Here is a 19,087-nt window from a genome sequence, read left to right as displayed (position 1 = left end):
TCCTCCCATTTGCAACAACATGGATGGAGCTAGAGGGTATTATGCTCAGTGAAATAAGCCAGGCGGAGAAAGACAAGTACCAAATGATTTCACTCATCTGTGGAGTATAACAAAGAAAAACTGAAGGAACAAAACAGCAGCAGAATCACAGAACCCAAGAATGGACTAACAGTTACCAAAGGGAAAGAGACTGGGAAGGATAGGTGGGAAGGGAGGGATAAGGGGGAAAACGGGGCATCACGATTACCACACATAATATAGCGGGTGGGGGGACACAGGAAAGGCAGTATATACAGAGAAGACAATGATTCTATAGCATCTTACTACGCTGATGGACAGTGACTGTAATGGGGTATGTGTGGGGGGGACTTGATAATAGGGGGAGTCTAGTAACCATAATGTTGTTCAAGTAATTGTACATTAACGATAAAAAAAAAAAAACCTTTGACTCCGGATCTACCTGTAGGGACACCTTGCAGTTTGCAGGCCCTACAGGGAATGCATGGCCATTTAAGTTTCTTTCTCCACTGCTACAAAGTGAAATACAAATGAAGATTTCCAAGAACCAATAGTTCAACATTTGGGGATAGGAGTGCTATTTATGAGTGTTAAACACAGAAAAACCCAGACTCAAAGCTCATCATAAGAAGTGAGATTAAGACGCATTCCACTCATCTCCTGAGCACATGTTTCTGATACTGACAGGAGAGAGACAAGATATCAACATCCACCTAGAGAGTGGATATGAAATTTGGAGGACTTTAAAAAACTTCTATTTGTAAGTTAAAGGACGTGTGGAATTCAACTGGTACCTCTGCCAGTTCTGCCAGGACGGAATGGAGCTGTTCTTTCTTCTTAGTGTTGATGTGTTCCTTCCGAATGCTCGCTTGCTCCTTTGGGCACGTCATGCTGTGGGAATCAGCGCGGGGCTTCCTCTTCCCGATGCTAGCCGTGGATGGATGGGTGGCTTGGTTGGTATTTGGGCCTTTAATGAGCTGCTTGTGTTGAATCTATTTAATCTGCATCACTGCTACCAAACACTACCCTCATTTCAATGCTGGATCGTGAAACAAAAGCTTTAGGATGGATGGCAAAGCAAACAAAAGTGGTCTCTCCAACACCGAAGCTGATACTCTCCAAAGCAGGAAGCAGTTCACTCGAGCTGCACTTCCCGTCCGTCCCCTTCAAGCAGGAGATGTTGGCACTGTGGCGCCTTAGGAGGAGGCCTTGAAATACACTAGTTGAGTCACAGCCAAGCTATTGTCGCTGAAGGACAATTTCACTGCAGGATCATTGTCCTAACTCCACGTCATCGCCTGGATAAACTCCCAATAAAGTAAAATCTGTCTCTTTGGGATCTTGGTATTCAAATATTGTCTCTGACAGCACCTTGAAAGCTGCGTCTTCCCCACTTCTTTCTCCTCCCTTCCCCCATCTCCATCAAACAATCTTTTATGTTCTAGTCGGTTCTCTTTTTCATGACTATGGAGAGGGGTGAAATCACTTACGTGAATTATACTGACATCAGATACTGGTTATCAAATAAAGCATCCTATGTGGTAGCCAATGGCCTTAACCCAGTTGAGATGAATGTTTCTCCTAAGAGTCTCAAATAATAGTAATAAAAGAAGGGGATGATATATTTTATTCAGCATCCTTTACATACCAGATGCTGTGCTATGTACTTTCCACCTTTATTATCTTATTAAACCTTATAATAAAGCTGTGATACAGATATCATTATTGTCCCTATTTGAATTCAAATCTTTAAACACAAACAACTTTCATTTTTTCAAAATAACCTGTTGCTTTCTTTAAAGATCCATTGCTAAAACATTGCATGACCTGGGACCAGTCACTAATCTTTCTTATCTGAAACTTTCTATTTATGAATTGTTAGTAGTGCTATATTTGCTATTACCATATAAGCTGGAAGCTTTGGTTAGATCTTTATGTGGAGTAACTTCATGCTCAATTCAGTAGACTTCACTCAACAGCCCTGTGAGGAAGCATGGTATACTGGTGGGGGAGATTACTAACTGCATATTGCCCCTGCCTACTTCAGAGTTTTGGTAAGGATTGAATCTAATACTGCCTGTGAAGAAACCTTTGTAAATGGCAAACCACTTGTAAAGGAGGGCAGAGAGCATCGAGAGTCAGGAAAAAGGACTAATAACATTTAACCTAACTGCCTAGAGCAAGGGCCACCCAGTTTTGTATAAACTACCCGAGGCTAAGCTTAGAAATGTGCCTGCTTTAAGCTAGATAACTAGAAGTGGGCAACAGCCTGGGGGCGTAACCCATGAGTCACGTAGACATGCTTGAATGCAAGAGATAACAGAAGCGGTCAGGCAACTGGCCTGTTCCCTAAAAAGGTTACAATGTTTCCCATTGGTTACAATATAGAATGTGCTTTAAAATTGTTGGTTGTAGAAATGTGCGGGCTTTGGTGTAACGGCTGTGAAAATCCTATATAAGCAATACCTAAAGTTGCCTGGGGGTCGGCAGCTCGGACACGGCCTGCGTGTCAGGGGAGGTGCTGTCGGCCCCAGCTTGTTGGCTGAATAAAGAGTTTGCTTGGATTTACATCTCCGTGTCCGTGTGGCTTGTTCTCTGGGGAAACCCCGGAGTCCTGGACCCTAACATTTTGGGGGCTCATCCGGGATCCGAGTGGCTTCCCTGAGAACAAAGGACGGCTGGAGGCAAGGTCTAATTGTCCGGACGGGGCAGTGTAATTCGAGGGTCGCCCCCTCGTGTCTGCATAAATCCATTATAAAGCGGGAGTCACCATCCCGTGTATGGTCTTGGGTTAGTGATCCCGAGTGAGGAAGTCCGGGTTGGTGGTTCCGGCCCCCAGGTTAGTGACCCTGGGTGAAGTCCAGGTAACCAATCCTGGCCCTAGGGTCCGAGTGACTCAGCCTTAGGAAGGCAAGTCCGATTGGCAGGAACCTGGTGCCCAAGGAAGAAGAAATCGAGCTCGTCACCCTGCGGCAGTCCGAGTGGACGCCTTTTGGGAGAATCACAAGAGTTTTTGAGGATCCTGAAAGTGGTGAGTGTGGTGCACACCAGAGTGAGAGAAGGACCGGTCCGAGCGAGTGCGATCAGATGTGGTGTGTGTGCTTAGTGTTATCATTGATTGTTTTATTGTGTTTTGGTTTCGGTCTATATCTCTTTCTGCACTTTTCATTTTAAGTTTTCCTGTTCTAAGGTTCTCCTGTTCTTTCCATTCCTCCTTTCTGCCACTAAATCATTCCCTGTGGGCACGGGTTGGGCAATTAAGAGCCATTAGGGCGCCCACCGCTAGAAGACTCCCGTGACAGGATAAGGGGGTCACAGCCGCGAATCCCAGATAAATTCGCGTCCCCCGCAGAAGAAAAACTGTGCAACAACAGGCACCCATTCACAAGCACATACACCAGTCATCTTGTTAGAGGGCATCTCTATCTTTCGCCTTTGTCTTCCTCGTATTTTTCACTATGGGCCAGACTCAGGCTACTCCTAAAGGTCTGATCCTTTCCCATTTCCCGAAGGTCAAGGAACGGGCCTTAGCATCAAGAAAGGTAAGCTCGCCACCTTTTGCTCGGCCAAGTGGCCTTCCTTTGGAGTAGGCTGGCCAACCCAGGGGTCTCTTTCCCTGGATCTTACTGGCAAAGTCAAGGCCATTATCTCCCGGCCAGACCCTGAGGGCCACCCTGACCAAATTCCCTATATCCTTGTCTGGGAAAATCTGGTTGAGAAACCTCCTTCCTGGCTGGAGCCCTTTTTGGTGGGGAAACCTCATGCTGACCCACTAAAGACCTCCGTCTTAGTCGCCCAGGAAGAATTAAAGCCCTCTGGTTGCAGGGCCAGAAACCCTGTGCACCCGAGTGTGCCGCCTGTTCTCCCTGACAGTTCTCCCCTCTACCCTCCTCTGTCGATTCAACGACCACCCCCATATGCGGCTCCATGGGAGGGAGGGGGTGAAGCTGCCGAGGGGGTAGACAACGAAGTTAGAGAGCCCAGTGGGGACCAGGCGGCCGCAGCTTCTCCAGACTCTTCAGCAAGAGAAGACAGGAGGCCAGGAAGAGCGGGAGGAATGCAGTTAAGGCCTCAGGGAGTCAGGGAACAAGAAGGGGAGGCCCCCTCCTCCACCTCAGAAGGGGCAGTGCCGGTTCTGCCTGTGCGTGCCATCGGTGCAGGCGTAGCTCAACAATATCAGTACTGGCCCTTTTCATCTAGTGACCTCTATAATTGGAGGACTCAGAACCCTCCCTTCTCGGAGGACCCCAAGTGTCTTATAGGTCTGGTGGAGTCCATTATGTTTACCCATCGTCCCACATGGGACGACTGCCAGCAATTGCTCCGCACCCTCTTCACGACGGAAGAGCGAGAGCGTATCCTCAATGAGGCCAGGAAAAATGTCCTCGGAGAGAATGGAAGACCCACTAGCCTCCAGCCCATCATCGATGAGGCGTTCCCACTTACACGCCCGGATTGGGACTTCGGGACTGCAGAAGGTGGGGAGCGTCTCCGGGTCTACCGCCAGACTCTGAGGACTGGTCTCCGAGTGGCCGCCAGACGGCCCACTAACTTGGCTAAGGTAAAAACTATTGTTCAGGGGGAAATGGGAAGCCCAGCCGCGTATCTGGAAAGGCTGTTTGACGCTTACAGGCAGTACACCCCCATAAACCCGGAAGCAGAGGAACATAGGTCAGCTGTAGTCCTCTCATTCATCAACCAGGCAGCCCCCGATATCCGGGGAAAACTCCACAAGCGGGAGGACCTAGGGGAGATCTCTATTAGAGAGCTGCTGCAGCAGGCAGAGAAGGTCTTCAATGCTAGAGAAACTCCGGAAGATAGAGAAGAAAGGCTGAGGAAAGAGAAATGGGTAATGCGGGAGAAAAATAGGAAATAAGACAGAGAATTTCAGAAGAGGGAGAACAAGAAGCAGAGGGAGGAGATGGCCAGGATATTCCTGGCCGGGGTGAAGGAGGGCCCTAGGCCACCTCGAGGAACAGGACCCCGCCAATCCCGACTAGGACGAGATCAATGCGCCCTGTGCAAGAGATATGGACATTGGAAGAGAGAGTGCCCCCAACGGAGGGAACAAGGAGGAGGGAACCCCGTTAAGACCCTGCACCTAGGAGAGGAGGATTGACGGGGACGGGGCTTGGCACCCCTCCCCGAGTCCTGGGTAACCCTGTGCTTGGAGGGGACTCCCATTGGGTTCATGGTAGATACTGGTGCACAATATTCAGTCCTCAACCAGGCCCACAGTCCCCTGAACCCAGGATGCACAAGTATAGTCCAGGGAGCAACAGGGTCCAAGAGATGTACCTGGACCACTAACAGAAAAGTGGACCTAGGAAGGCATCAGGTCTCTCACTCGTTTCTGGTCATACCTGAGAGCCCCGCACCGCTGTTAGGTAGAGACTTACTAACCAAGGTCGGGGCACACATTCATTTTGAACCCGAAGGGATAAAGATCATGGACAAAGAAGGGCAGCCCCTATGACCGGTGCATGTGTTGACTCTGTCCCTGGCCAATGAACATCGTCTGTTTCAGGTGGATCTAGAAAAGGGGGGCCAGGGAGAAATGGACTCTTGGTTGCAGGGGTTCCCTTCCGCATGGGCCGAAACTGGAGGAATTGGTCTCGCCAAACATCTACCCCCGGTTGTTGTTCAACTCAAAGCCACGGCCCTACCCATCCGGGTCCAGCAGTATCCAATGCTGGAAGAGACTAGGAAGGGGATAGCACCCGATATCCACAGACTGTTGGAGACAGGAATCCTTAAAACCTGCCGATCTGCATGGAATACGCCCCTACTCCTGGTAAGGAAGCCTGGCAGTGGAGATTACAGGCCGGTGCAGGACTTGTGAAAAGTCAATGAGAGGGTAGAAGACATCCACTCTACAGTGCCCAACCCTTACACCCTACTCAGCCATCTGCCACCCTCACATGTGTGGTATACTACTCTGGACCTGAAAGATGCCTTCTTCAGTATCCCACTCTCTGAAGTTAGTCAGCCTTTGTTTGCCTTTGAGTGGCAGGAGCCAGGGGGAGGAAGAAAAGGGCAGCTTACCTGGACTAGACTGCCACAAGGCTTCAAGAATTCTCCCACCTTATTCAATGAAGCCCTAAGCCAGGACCCAGAGCCCTTTCGCAGGAGCCACCCCCGCGTGACACTGCTGCAGTATGTGGATGACCTGTTGCTGGCCACAGAAACCTGTGAGGAGTGCAAAGAAGCCACGGGGAACTTGCTGGCTGAACTAGGCCAACTGGGATATCGAGCCAGCGCCAAGAAAGCCCACATCTGTCAGAGGTCAGTGGTCTACCTGGGGTACAAAATATATAATGGAGCCAGATGGCTAACGCAGGCCATGAAACAGACTATCCTGGCTATCCCCATCCCTTCCTCACCCTGGGGAGTGAGGGAATTTCTTGGCTCAGCCGGGTTCTGCAGGCTCTGGATTCCAGGGTACGCAGAAATAGCCCGACGGCTATATGAGGCGGCCAGAGAAGGGCCAGGCTGGCAATGGGATGAGGAACAACAGGAGGCCTTTGACAGACTGAAAGAAGCCCTCCTCCAAGCCCCCGCCCTACCTCTGCCAGACCCGGAAAAACCCTTCATCCTGTTTGTTGACGAAAGAAAAGGAGTGGCTAAAGGAGTCCTGGCTCAGCAGCTGGGCCCATGGAAAAGACCTGTGGCCTATTTGTCCAAGCGGCTAGACCCAATGGCCTCCAGTTGGCCACCTTGTCTGTGTATCCTAGCAGCCATCGCTATAAGCTGACTTTGGCCAGAACCTGAGAGTAACAGCCCCACATACGATAGAGGGGATCCTCAGGCATCCTCCAGGAAAATGGATGACGAATGCAAGACTCACCCACTACCAAGGGCTCCTACTAGATTCTCCGCGAATTGCCTTCTCTGACCTGGTGACCCTAAATCCTGCCACCCTTCTGCTGGACCCAGATCTGTCAACCCCCATCCACGATTGTAGAGACATCCTTTCCGAAATTATCCAGGTGCAAGCAGATCTGAAAGACACACCGTTACCAAACTGTGAGCTAAATTGGTATATGGATGGGAGCAACTTTGTGCAGGAGGGGGTCAGGAGAGCAGGGGCAGCAGTAGTAACCCACGAAGGGGAAGTTGTCTGGAGCGCAGCTCTGCCCCCTGGCACCTCAGCACAGAAGGCGGAACTTATTGCTCTTGCTGAGGCCCTGGAAAGAGCAGAAGGCAAGCGGGCCAACATCTACACAGATAGCAGGTATGCCTTTGGCACTGTCCATGTCCACAGTGCCATCTACTGAGAAAGAGGATTCCATTCTGTGGAAGGGAAGGGACTGATGAATCTGCAAGAAGTTCAAAGACTACTAGCCGCTATTGAAAAACCAAAGGCGGTAGCAGTTATACATGTACTTGGCCACCAATCAAAGAAGACACCTGAGGCCATCGGCAACAGCCATGCTAATGCGGAAGCTAGGAGGGCGGCCCTCTCGGACTCTCTTGTACTTACAGCCCTCGAGATACCTATACCTGAACTGCCCACCCTGCCACCCAAATATGAGTATTCCCCTGGGGATCTTGAGTGGATTAGGAAACAAGTATCGGGAAAAGTGCTTGGGGAGGGAAATTGGAGTAGGGACCAAGAAGGTAGATTGATCCTGCCAGAAGTATTAGGACAGTACGTGCTTGCTAATCTGCATAAGTCCACCCATCTAGGCTGGAAAAAGCTGCTCAGCCTTTTCCAGTCTGCGCAGTTGGTGTTTTCCCACCAGAATGAGACAGCTCGTCAGATCACGAAAGACTGCAGTAGCTGTGAAATGCTAAGACCAGCCCCAAGAGGGCCGCACCCGGCAGGTACCCGGGAAAGGGGGAGGGCTCCAGGGAGAAATTGGGAAATAGACTTCACCGAAGTAAAACCAGGGAAGTATGGATATAAGTATCTGCTGGTTATGGTGGATACCTTCTCTGGGTGGGTGGAGGCTTTTCCAACCAAGCATGAGACTAGCCAGGTAGTAGCAAAAAGACTAATTGAGGAAATCATCCCCAGATATGGGGTCCCTGAAGCCATAGGTTCTGATAACGGCCCGGCTTTTGTTAGCAAAATCCTGCAAGGACTAGCCCTAGCTTTGGGAGTAGATTGGAAGCTACATTGTGCTTATAACCCACAAAGCTCTGGGCAGGTAGAAAGAATGAATCAGACCCTGAAGGAGACCCTTTCTAAATTGGTATTGGAGACTGGCGGGGACTGGGTGACCCTCCTTCCCTTAGCCATCTTCCACGCTCGGAACTCCCCCTATGTACATGGTTTAACTCCATTTGAGATAATGTATGGGGCCCCTCCAACCATAATTCGGTGAGTGCAGCTTCCCGGTGCAGAGGACCCAGCCCCTGACTATCTGAATGTGTTGCAAGCTCTTGCTAAAGTGCAGCAGGAAATCTGACCCCTGATCAGAGCATATTACAAGGGCGGGAAAATTCCGAACCCGGAACATGGCATAGTCCCAGGGGATATGGTATGGGTCAAAAGACACCAAGTGCGGACTCTTGAGCCCAGGTGGAAGGGACCTTACGTTGTATTGTTTACCACCCCCACTGCTCTCAAGGTTGATGGTATCGCTCCATGGGTGCACCACACCCACGTTTGGAAGGTCCTGCCTCATAAGGATCCAGGGGCCCGCAAGGAGGAGTGGAAGGTGCAGCAGCATCCTGCGAATCCCCTGAAACTACACCTAAGCCGAAGATGAAGGGGATCCTGCTGATAAGTGCCTTAGTATGGACCTTCAAGGCAACCACATCTGTGACCAGCCCCCCTCAGCCATGGGGCCTGACCTGGATGCTGGTCAACGGCACAACTGGGGAGGTCATCAGTACCACAGAACACAGGGTGCCACTCGGAACCTGGTGGCCTGACCTGTTTTTCTGCCTTCGACGGATCAACCAAGGTTACCAGACCCTTTGGGGGCTGGGGCCCTATGTCCCTCCGGCTAGCGTCCAGGGATTTTTATGCCTGCCCAGAAGCAGGTAAAGGAGAGTCATGTGGGTGGGGGCCCTTCTGGTGTGCCAGATTGGACTGTGTAACCTCGAACGATGGGGGTCAGAAATGGCCAGTTACAAAGGGGGATGCTGTCAAATTTTCTTGGGCATCCCACATCACGTGCATTGGGACAAGGCTTGTGACTGGGACCAGGATTGGGTACGAATTCAATTCACTGAGATGGGCAAAAAGACTGAGGTATCACGTTGGATAAACGGGCTAACATGGGGGATAAAGTACTGTAAATCTTGGGGACATGAGGAAGAAGGCTCGACCCTCACCATTAAGTTAACCATGTCAGCTCCCACGCCAGCTCCCAATGCCGCCGTAGGGCCCAACCAGGTTAGAACTCCCCAGAAACCTTGAATCCAGGACAAGGGCCAGAGCAAAAAGGTTGAGAAAATGCCGACTAGAATGCTTGCCCCAGAGCCCACAAGAGGACTGGGTCCATCAACCTCTGGGTCAGATAACCCTATGTGGGAAATGGTGCAGGCAGTGGCAGAGACCCTTAGACACATCTCTTCCTCCCTCACTGATCCCTGTTGGCTATGTTACCCAGGTTCACCCCCCTTCTACGAGGCAATCGGGATAAATGGCTCCTACACTATCACCAACTCTCATCCCACTTACTGGGATGGGAGATTGTGGGGACTTACGATCGCTCAGGTCTCAGTCGCTGGTACGTGTGTAGGCACAGTCCTGACGACCCAGAGCCAGTTATGCTCCTCCTATAATAACCCCACGTGGGAGCAGGACAAGTGGATTATACCCTCCTCGGGCTGGTGGCTCTGCTCAAAGACAGGCCTCACTCCGGCCCTATCCACCTCTGTGTTCAATGCGAACAGTGAGTTTTGTGTGCTGGTGGCCATTCTACCTCGCCTAATGTATCATTCTCATGAATCTCTCCTTTCTTATTGGGAAGAAAGGCCGAGCCCCCAACGGAGCAAGAGGGAGGTTGTTACCGCCCTGACCACTGGGACCCTCTTCTCCCTAGGGATAGCAGGGGCAGGCACTGGGATCGCAGCCCTTGTAACTCGGGAGAAAGGGCTCACAGCCCTGAGGCTGGCAGTCGACAGGGACCTAGAACAACTCCAACAGTCAATATCAGACCTGGAGCAATCCCTCACCTCCCTGTCAGAGGTGGTCCTACAAAACCGAAGGGGCTGGACCTCTTGTTCTTAAAGGAAGGTGGGCTATGCGCAGCCCTAAAAGAAGAGTGCTGTTTCTATGTGGATAAGACAGGTACAGTCAGAGATTCCTTAGCCAAACTAAAAAAAGATCTTGACAGGCAGCGTAAGGAATATAAAAGCAGCGAAGGCTGGTTTGCGTCTTGGTTCAACCACAAGCCATGGTTTGCTACCCTCCTCTCGGCCGTTGCGGGGCCACTGGTCATCCTGCTGTTGTTGCTCACAATCGGTCTGTGCATAATAAACAGGCTGCTTAGGTTTGTACAGGAAAAGCTTGACACAGTCCAACTCCTGGTCCTTCTCCAAAAATATCAGGCCCTCGATACCGCTGTGGAAGATTCCTTAGTTTGATCAAGAAAAGTGGGGAAATGTAAAGGAGGGCAGAGAGCATCGAGAGAGTCAGGAAAAAGGACTAATAACATTTAACCTAACTACCTAGAGCAAGGGCCACCCAGTTTTGTATAAACTACCCGAGGCTAAGCTTAGAAATGCGCCTGCTTTAAGCTAGATAACTAGAAGTGGGCAACAGCCTGGGGGCGTAACCTGTGATGAGTCACGTAGACATGCCTGAATGCAAGAGATAACAATGGAAGCGGTTAGGCACCTGGCGTGTTCCCTAAAAAGGTTACAATGTTTCCCATTGGTTACAATATAGAATGTGCTTTAAAATTGTTGGTTGTAGAAATGCGCGGGCTTTGGTGTAACGGTTGTGAAAATCCTATATAAGTAATACTTAAAGTTGCCTGGGGGTCGGCAGCTCGGACTCGGCCTGCCTGTCAGGGGAGGTGCTGTCGGCCCCAGCTTGCTGGCTGAATAAAGACTTTGCTTGGATTTACATCTCCGTGTCCATGTGGCTTGTTCTCTGGGGAAACCCCGGAGTCCTGGACCCTAACACACTGTAGATATTGGCGGGGTCAGCTCCAGTATCATCATCAATACCAAATCCTGCAAGGAGACCATCTCAAACAGAATAAACAGTCAGAGGGGTCCTGGAGGAAAGAGAACTCATATGGGTTTAAGGAGAAAAGGGAGATCATGCTGGAGGAAAAAAGTGGGCAGAATCTGGGAAAGAAAAGAGAGTCAGTTATGTGACCCACATCCCTGTAAATTCTTGTTTAACTCTGCCTTCCTATGTCGTGAAATCAGGCCCCAGTGGGAGGGGAAAGTCTCCGGAAACATGTCCAGCTTGGCTGGTCAGAAAGAGGATCACCAGGGAATCAGATGAAAATCTGAGCTTGTAGACTAAGGTATCAGCAGGAGGTGAGGTGCCATGCCATGGGGGTTGGGAACTCTAGCGAGCAGGACTTGAGCAGATGCTGGCTTGGGACAGAGAGAACAGTACAGGGGGGTGAACATAAAGCCGCCCAGTTAGGCTCCACACTGAATATTATCTCCAGAGAAGGCGGCAAACCCAGGAGCAGCTGATGAGTTAACCAGATACGGTACAGAGAACACTTCCTTCTCCTTTTTGGCTGCAAGTCTATTTAAAGGCCCCGGATCCCTCCAGCCCAGCTGGCACCTGGAGGCCATGGCAGAGATGCCTACTCTGATGGAAGGCCCTATGCTGCTGTGGACAGCTCTGCTGTTCTTCGGTAAGTAGAGGCTCAGCAACCCCTCCTGGAGGGACAAGATGGATCTGGGGAGCAGCTGGGGTGGGAACATCGACAGTTTGCATGGTGACTTGTGTAGGCCGTGTGCAAACCAGGGAGCGTTTCCCGGGGATTCTGCGGTGGAGACAAGCAGGAGAGCAGGGGAACCCGGGCTGAGCAACAGCTGAGGGGAAGCAGATTGACAGCTTGGTCCTCACAGCCACTCTGGTATCTCCCCGAGGGCGAGGAGACGAGGACAGAGAGCAGCTCTCCCCTGCTCTGGGTCAGATTCCCGAGGAGAAGGTTGGCTCTTAAAACTCCACAGGTGAAGACCTCATCCACCTCCCAGGTCCCAGGGCTCAAGAGCTCCAGAAGGTGGGGAAAGGACACTAACTTGTTCTCTCTGGACTTTTTCAGCTCCAGAAAACATCCTGTCAGCAGGTGAGCTCTCTGTCCTTGTCCTCTCAGCCTGCTGGTGCGTCTGCACATTGTTCTGCCCTCACGGGTCCCTTCGGCCCGTCCCCTCTGTCTGCTGACGGTTATGCATCTGCTCCTCCCCGTCCAACCTACCTCCATTGCCGCTTTGCCCTGTCGTCCTTTGTTTCCCCATTCAAAAGCACTGCACACACCCCTTCATTCTCTCAAGTCACCCCAGTTCTTCTGATGCAACAGCCTGTCTGCGGAACATCCAAGGATCCCAGCCTCTCTTCCAGGCACTGTCACAAAACCTCTGTGGTTTTCACATCATCATCGTTGTTATTATTATTGCCATTTTATAACTGAGGATGCCGACACTCAGATTAAGCAATCTGCTGGTGGTTTCACAGCGTAGAAAGGACTAGATTCTAACACAAATTCCTTGGACCCAAGCCCACTTCTCTTTCGACTGCTTCACCCCTTCCTCATTACCACCTTAGCCACTTCCCAGGCTTTCCCAGATGTGGTTCAAATCTGAACCACATCTCTCTGTTCCCGAAAGCCTTTGGGGCTGATCCTCTTGGTGATTCTCACTACCTTGTAGAAGTGACACTTTTCACTCCATAGCCACTCACAATTAAGAAGTCATAAAAATTTAGAGCGGGCAGAGACCTTATATTTCATCTAGTCCAACACCTTTATATTCATTGATAATTCACTCATTCATCCACTCAATAAATATTTAATGAACACTTACTATGTACCAGCCAGCATGCTGAGCTGTGGTTGCACATGACGGACATCATCTCTGTCTGGGGACTGCGATCCTCATTTACAGGTACTGAAATTGAAATCAAGAGAATTAGTGTGAGTTGTCCGATGATATTACATAGTAAATTTGTATGCTTACTTTTTTGTTTTCTGATATCCTGCATTTGTGTCTATCTTTCTCCCTAGGTGGGGAGCTCCCTGGGGCCACAACTCTATTTCCTCCTTCTTTTAATCCTCAGAATCAGGACAGTTTCTTATTTTCAGAAGTACTAGAGTAGACTGACTATTGATTGTCTGACTATTGGGTATGTCTGTACTTTAGAGCCTGAACATTTTTCAATTTTATTTCCCTTCTGTATCTTTCCACTGTTTGATCTTCTCAAAGACCCTAGGAAATCTGTGGTATCCTTGAGTCCCCCATGGAATAGAATATTTAGAGAAGAGAATGTGAGCCTTAAATGTACTGTGAACAATTCCATTGAAGACAGCCCCACCCAGTGGACCCACAACAGCACTTTATTGTCAAAGAAGACTTCAGTTCTGGACATCGTGAATGCCCAAGTCAGCAACAGTGGGGAATACAGATGTCAGAACAGAGAGTTTATGTGGAGCGACCCTGTGTCCTTACAAATCTTCAGTGGTAAGTTTCAGGGTGGTGGAAATATACATTCTTCCATGTGAGGAATGTCCCATCCACAGATGGGGAGAAAGCTAGTCATGCCAAAGCTGAGGGCACGAGGGGGGACTCCGGGTCTCTCCCTCCGCCACACCTCCCGCCTGCTCTTTGGGCTTCATTCAACCTTCTGGCCGTTTCCCAGTTTTCCCTCTACTCGGTTTCACCTCTACCACTTCTACATAAGTTCAAATGTATACTATCTGGTCAAATGGAACACTGGATACGTGAACACTGCAAACAGCTGAAATAGGATCAAAAGGTTTGATTTAAAGATTTGCTCTGCAGGTTCCATGTGCTATAACCTGAATGTTAGGTTGCACTCTTCATTTTAATAGATTATTTGTGAATATTCCTCATGTCCCTTTACTTAGGAACAAGTCTCGTGTCCACTTCTTACATCTTTATCACTCCCCCACTGCCAGCAATTAGTGCAGCGTGCTGAGGCACGTGTGGGTTAGTTGGCAAATGTGGAATGAACATGTGGGTTAGTTAGCAAATACGGAATGAACAAAGTAATCATTTCATTTGCCTAGCTAGGTCATTGATACATTTTACTTCAAATTTTTAAATATACATATTTTAAGTATAAACACATTTTATACTTTTCTCTTGGGTGAAAAGAGATGTTTCAACATCCATATGCAAATTCCAAATACAAACTAAAGCAGCATAGAATAGCTTCTCCATTTCCTTGGAATAGATTCTAGAAAAGTCCTCAAGGATTGCTCCTAAACACAATGTGCAACCGTATTTCCATTCAAAGTTCCTTGGTGAATGCTTTCCCGTTCTTAAAATGACGTTAGCCATGGAAGCAGACTCATATTTGACTGACTCATTATTGACAAATATTTGTTGAGTGCCTCCCAACTCCTAGGCGTTGTATTAGGCACTGAGGACGTAATGTAAGGATAGACATGGCCTCTGACCCCTTGAACTATAAAGCCAAACAAGGAAAAGGACATTAAGTAATTATACAAATAATTAATTCAAATTTGATACATGTTCCTAGGAAGTTTGGGAGCCAATGGTGGCTAACACTAGAATTGGGGAGCCCCTCTGAGGTAAGACACTCCCCTAGACTAGGTCTGCCCATCCAGAGTAGGCGGCCTTCCTCCTCAGTGCCCAGAACTAGCCACAAGGCTGCTGAAGGGAATACTGATTTCAGACCTTCCTTGGACGGTCTCAGCAGAAATGCCTGAGAGCTTTTCTGGGCCCAGACTTACTTTGCAGGAGGAGAGAGGATTTATCAATGTGGAAAACAGGCTAGAAGCTTAATTTTACATTTCACTTTTATTGACCCAATGAGACGAGAAATAGATTAATGATAAGCCATGGTTTCTGATACTCCGTGCACGACCTCTTTTATCTATCGATCTATCATCTATCTATCTATCATCTATCGATCTACTCATCTGCTGTTAAATAACATAATGAATACTTTCCAGACTGGCTGCTCCTCCAGGCCTCTGCTGAGGTGGTGATGGAGGGTGAGTCCCTCTTCATCAGGTGCCACAGCTGGAAGAATCGGACCACCAAAAAGGTGACGTACTACAGGAACGGCGAGGCCCTCAAGTACTGGTATGAGAACCATGACATCTACATTGCCAACGCCACAGTGAACGACAACGGCATCTATTACTGCACCGGCTTCGTTTGGCGAATAAACTATACATCTATTCCCCTCAAAATTACTGTTATGAAAGGTGAGTTGGTAGAGGAAAGGGAAGTCTGTAGCAGGGGAAGAAAGAGAGGACGTCTGCGAGGTGGCCGCGGCCTGCAGGACAGGGGCCCCGGCCGCACCTGGGAGAGTCTACTAGACTCCCTGTGAGGAGACCTCGGGCGCAGCGTACCTCAGTCTCTGTCAGATTCCTTCCTTGCTCAGTGGTGATAGTAACACCTGCTCACACTACGGAGTTTTTATGAAGATGAAGGTGGTAATACGTGTAGAATGGATTTGTAAATTGTTAAGTGCAACCCAAGCATAACAGATTGCAATTACTGTTTTGATCTCAAAGTCATCTCTTGCTCCTCGGGAGAACACATATTTATCAAATTGAAAGGGAGTTTTTTCAAAGTGGAAGGAACAAAGGCTGTGGGGAGCTTGCAAACTGGCGTTGGAGGGCTGGGAAGGGAAACCAGCAAGTCAATAGGCTGTGGGCCGTGTACCAGGAGGCGAGCCCCAGGGCTTGAGGAGGCGAGGACAGGCAGGTGGGCTCCTCCTGGGACCAGTGACAGAGGCTGCTCTTCCAAACTTCATCTAAGAGGGGGAGCCTTTGAAATACTTGCTTTGCAAAGAGGAAATGGGACTTTTCGCTTGGCAGCCTGTGCTCATACTAACATCCGACAGAGAGGGAGACCAGCAGGCGGAATTCAGCTCTAATGGCAGTTTTCTGTTAACCAGCTGGAGACCTGAGTGCTATTCAATTGTTGCTGGACTTCCAGTATCCTTATTTGTAAAATAAAGAGGAGGTCTAGACACCTTTAAAATTGCTTGGGGGACTGCAAAAAGCACTGATGTCTGCGTCTCCTCCCTTGAGATTCTGATAATTGGTTTGGAGCGAGGTCTGGGCATCAGAGTTTTAAAAGCTCCTTCAGGTAAATGGTAATGTGCAGCCAGTGTTGTTGAAAGCCAGTGGTCTGCATGATCTCTAAGTGACGTCTAGCTGTAACATTCTGGGGTTCCGTAATTCTAGAATAATCACACAAGTAAGTATTTTGCAAACAGAACTACAAAATAGAACTAGAAGGTATCCTAAAGATGATCTAGACCAAGAACTTCGTTTCACCCAACATGCACACAATAAATGATTGATTGAGAAATAAGACACTGGTGACCCCCTGCTCTCTGTCTCCTTTCAACCCCCAAATGATAGGTAGATGTTGGTCTTGTCAGCTTCAAGAAAGGGGTCATCTTTCCTGTGACCTTCCCCCTTGGGCACAATGGCTAGAGGACAATTGGCTGTCAGACAGGGGCTAGGGTTGGGGATACTCAGGACTCCCTAGGGCTCAGGAAGCACAGACTGAAGAACCTGAATTCATGAGTGTTTTCTCTCTGCCTCTGGAGGCCATAGCATGCTAGAAGACAGAAGACTATGCCAGGCCCTTCTTCTAGGGAGGATGAAGCCCTGAGCCTCATTCTTCAGTTCCTAATAGTGGTTATGTTTCTTGTTGCATCTAGCTTCTCCGTTTGACCAAAGCAAGTACTACTGGACACAATTACTTATCCCATTTTTGGTGACGATTCTGTTTGCTGTGGACACGGGGCTGTTAATATCAACCCAGAAGCAATTCGCATTGCTCATGAAGAATAAGAAGACCAGGAATAGCGGCGGCAAACTTATGGAAATACAGCCTGAGTCAGACCCCTAGAAGAGTTGGTGTCACTCAAGAAAGATGTGCAATAACAATTTCCTTCGGGTACCAGCAAGTGCTTCTCAATTGTCAAACAGCTCACAATGTACATAGAAAGGTCTGTGCTCCAGGCTTTACAGAACTGTTTCACTGAACCAACTGACACTGGTTAAGTGGCACGTAATAGTAGTGCTCAATAAACATCCGTTAAATAAATCTGAAAATGAATAGATTAACTTTTTAGCATCTGTTAGAAGTAAAATTTGAATAAAAGAAGTGTGCAACCATGTAACATGATGCTTCCAGGTAGTTTTTGAGGCTTGCTAGATTATGTTTGCTTCTAGAGGCAAAGGTCATGAAGTTCTCGATAAGAAATGCTCTCTCTTAACCATTATAAATCTGAGCTAGAGATGAGGACGCTGGTGAAGTTGATCGTTGTATTCTCTCTTCAAGTAACTGTCTGTGAGCTCCAGTTCTTGGGGGCAGTCTTGAGCCACAGGACTCTGGGGATGAAGCTCAGTCTAAAATCCCCTGTGATGGTTTCACCTCTCTGAGATCTCCCAAACTCACATCATGAATAACCTCTTACAGCACCTAAACTGAGCATCTTGGGGAAATTTCAGTGGATAATAATTATCAGAACTCTCAGCTCTGAAAACAGTCCAGGACTAAGTAAGAGCTCAGGCGAAGACCTAATCCTTGCTCTTCCCCATCCACTCCACCTCTGCCCATGGAGATGGCTATACTAGGGGCTTGGGAAAAACACTTAGGGAAGAGAGGCCACAAACCGTCGGAGCTGACCATGAGTTCAGAGCCACCAGGGAGGGGTCGCAGCACCTACAGTATAGCTCCTCTGCTTTAGGACAATTAATCACATAAGGAATAAGTGAACCTAGGGAGGAAATTTACAAATATCTGTGAGACTAACAAGCCTCATTTTCTCCAAAGGATGTTTCTGGGCCACAAAACAGAGAGGAATTATTGGAGCACTTTAAAAAGTAAATGTAGTATCTGGTATGAACTTTCTTAACACTCTCCACTTTAAAAAAGTCATTTTGGACAGGTAAGACATGACCAGATTCCCCCTGAACAGCCTTGTCACCTGGCTTCCAGTCACTAGGTCCGGTGGGTGGAGCTTTTTTCCTGCAATAACAGGCCAGGAAAGGTCCCTACTGGTGGCTCCTCGGCGCTGCTCCTGGACACTTACCCTGCCCTTAAGGAAAAGACAGGTGGTCTATTTTAGGTTATAGCCTTGGAACTGTAGTCTTGCCACTGTGTTCTGTGTAGAGAATCACACGCATCAGGCCAGAGAGCAAGTTATTTACTCCTTTATTTGGTGTGAGGCCAAATGACCCCGACTGAAGAATTGAGAGATTATGTAATAAGGAAAGTCCAAGCCTGATCAGTTTGAGATCCATCTTCTGGGGCATTTTCTGGATCCGTGAGGGTCATGGTTCACCTTTACTTCCCCTTTCATCCTCACTCCAAGCTGGCGAGGGCAACGGACACAGCCCGAACCTGGAAGTTTGAGCAACTGTTCACGAGCCGTGTGATTGTGGCAAGTCACTTGGGGTCTCTGAGATTCCATTTCTTCTTTGTAAAAAGACGGCTTGGATTAGGTGGCCTCTTAGCTCCCTTTAAACCCAGACATTTGTCGATCATTCCTTGGGAGCCCAGTTCCCACGCGGCGACTACCTAGGCACAAAGGCTTGGGATGCATTCCGCAAAAACTCGGGCATGACCGTGTCCTTCGTCCTCCACACACTGGTCCCTCCCTTCACTGCATCTTCCACGTATCTGAATTTCAGGTGTGTCTCAGACTTACGTCTACCATTTCTTTCTACCTCTTTCTTCTTGATGTTCATACATCTCTTGTCTGTAGAACACAGAGTTAGGGCTTGAGCATTTTGTGCACCCCCAAAGTATGACATTAACAAAGATGTATTTTTATTCTAATATACATGAAACACTTTCTGTCTATGCCAGAGAGGGAGTATGCATGTTATACAGGTGATGAGAATAGAAACAATCTGCCCCAGCTTCTCTCTCGGGGTGCTCTCCGTTACCTTCA

At 48.7% G+C, this 19,087-nt stretch overlaps 1 protein-coding gene and 1 pseudogene across 2 annotated transcripts; one reads left to right on the top strand and one right to left on the bottom strand.

The window, feature by feature from the left end:
- Positions 1-19,087, bottom strand: part of LOC108394515 (olfactory receptor 10J1-like) — a 269,001-nt pseudogene that overhangs the window by 20,298 nt on the left and 229,616 nt on the right.
- Positions 11,677-17,308, top strand: FCER1A (Fc epsilon receptor Ia). Of its 2 annotated transcripts, XM_073221090.1 has the most exons (6): positions 11,715-11,804; positions 12,219-12,242; positions 12,986-13,056; positions 13,375-13,629; positions 15,111-15,368; positions 16,844-17,308. In XM_073221090.1, the coding sequence occupies exons 3-6, from the start codon at positions 13,011-13,013 to the stop codon at positions 17,032-17,034; spliced, it is 750 nt and encodes a 249-aa protein (XP_073077191.1). In that variant the 5' UTR covers positions 11,715-11,804; positions 12,219-12,242; positions 12,986-13,010; the 3' UTR covers positions 17,035-17,308. The 2 variants fall into 2 exon arrangements, with proteins under 2 accessions (XP_017528440.2, XP_073077191.1); XM_017672951.3 differs by lacking the exon at positions 12,986-13,056 and having other exon boundaries at positions 11,677-11,804.

This window comes from Manis javanica, chromosome 14 (genome assembly GCF_040802235.1).
Source record: "Manis javanica isolate MJ-LG chromosome 14, MJ_LKY, whole genome shotgun sequence".
Classification (NCBI taxonomy): domain Eukaryota; kingdom Metazoa; phylum Chordata; class Mammalia; order Pholidota; family Manidae; genus Manis; species Manis javanica.
This window is presented reverse-complemented; position numbering and strand designations above follow the sequence as displayed.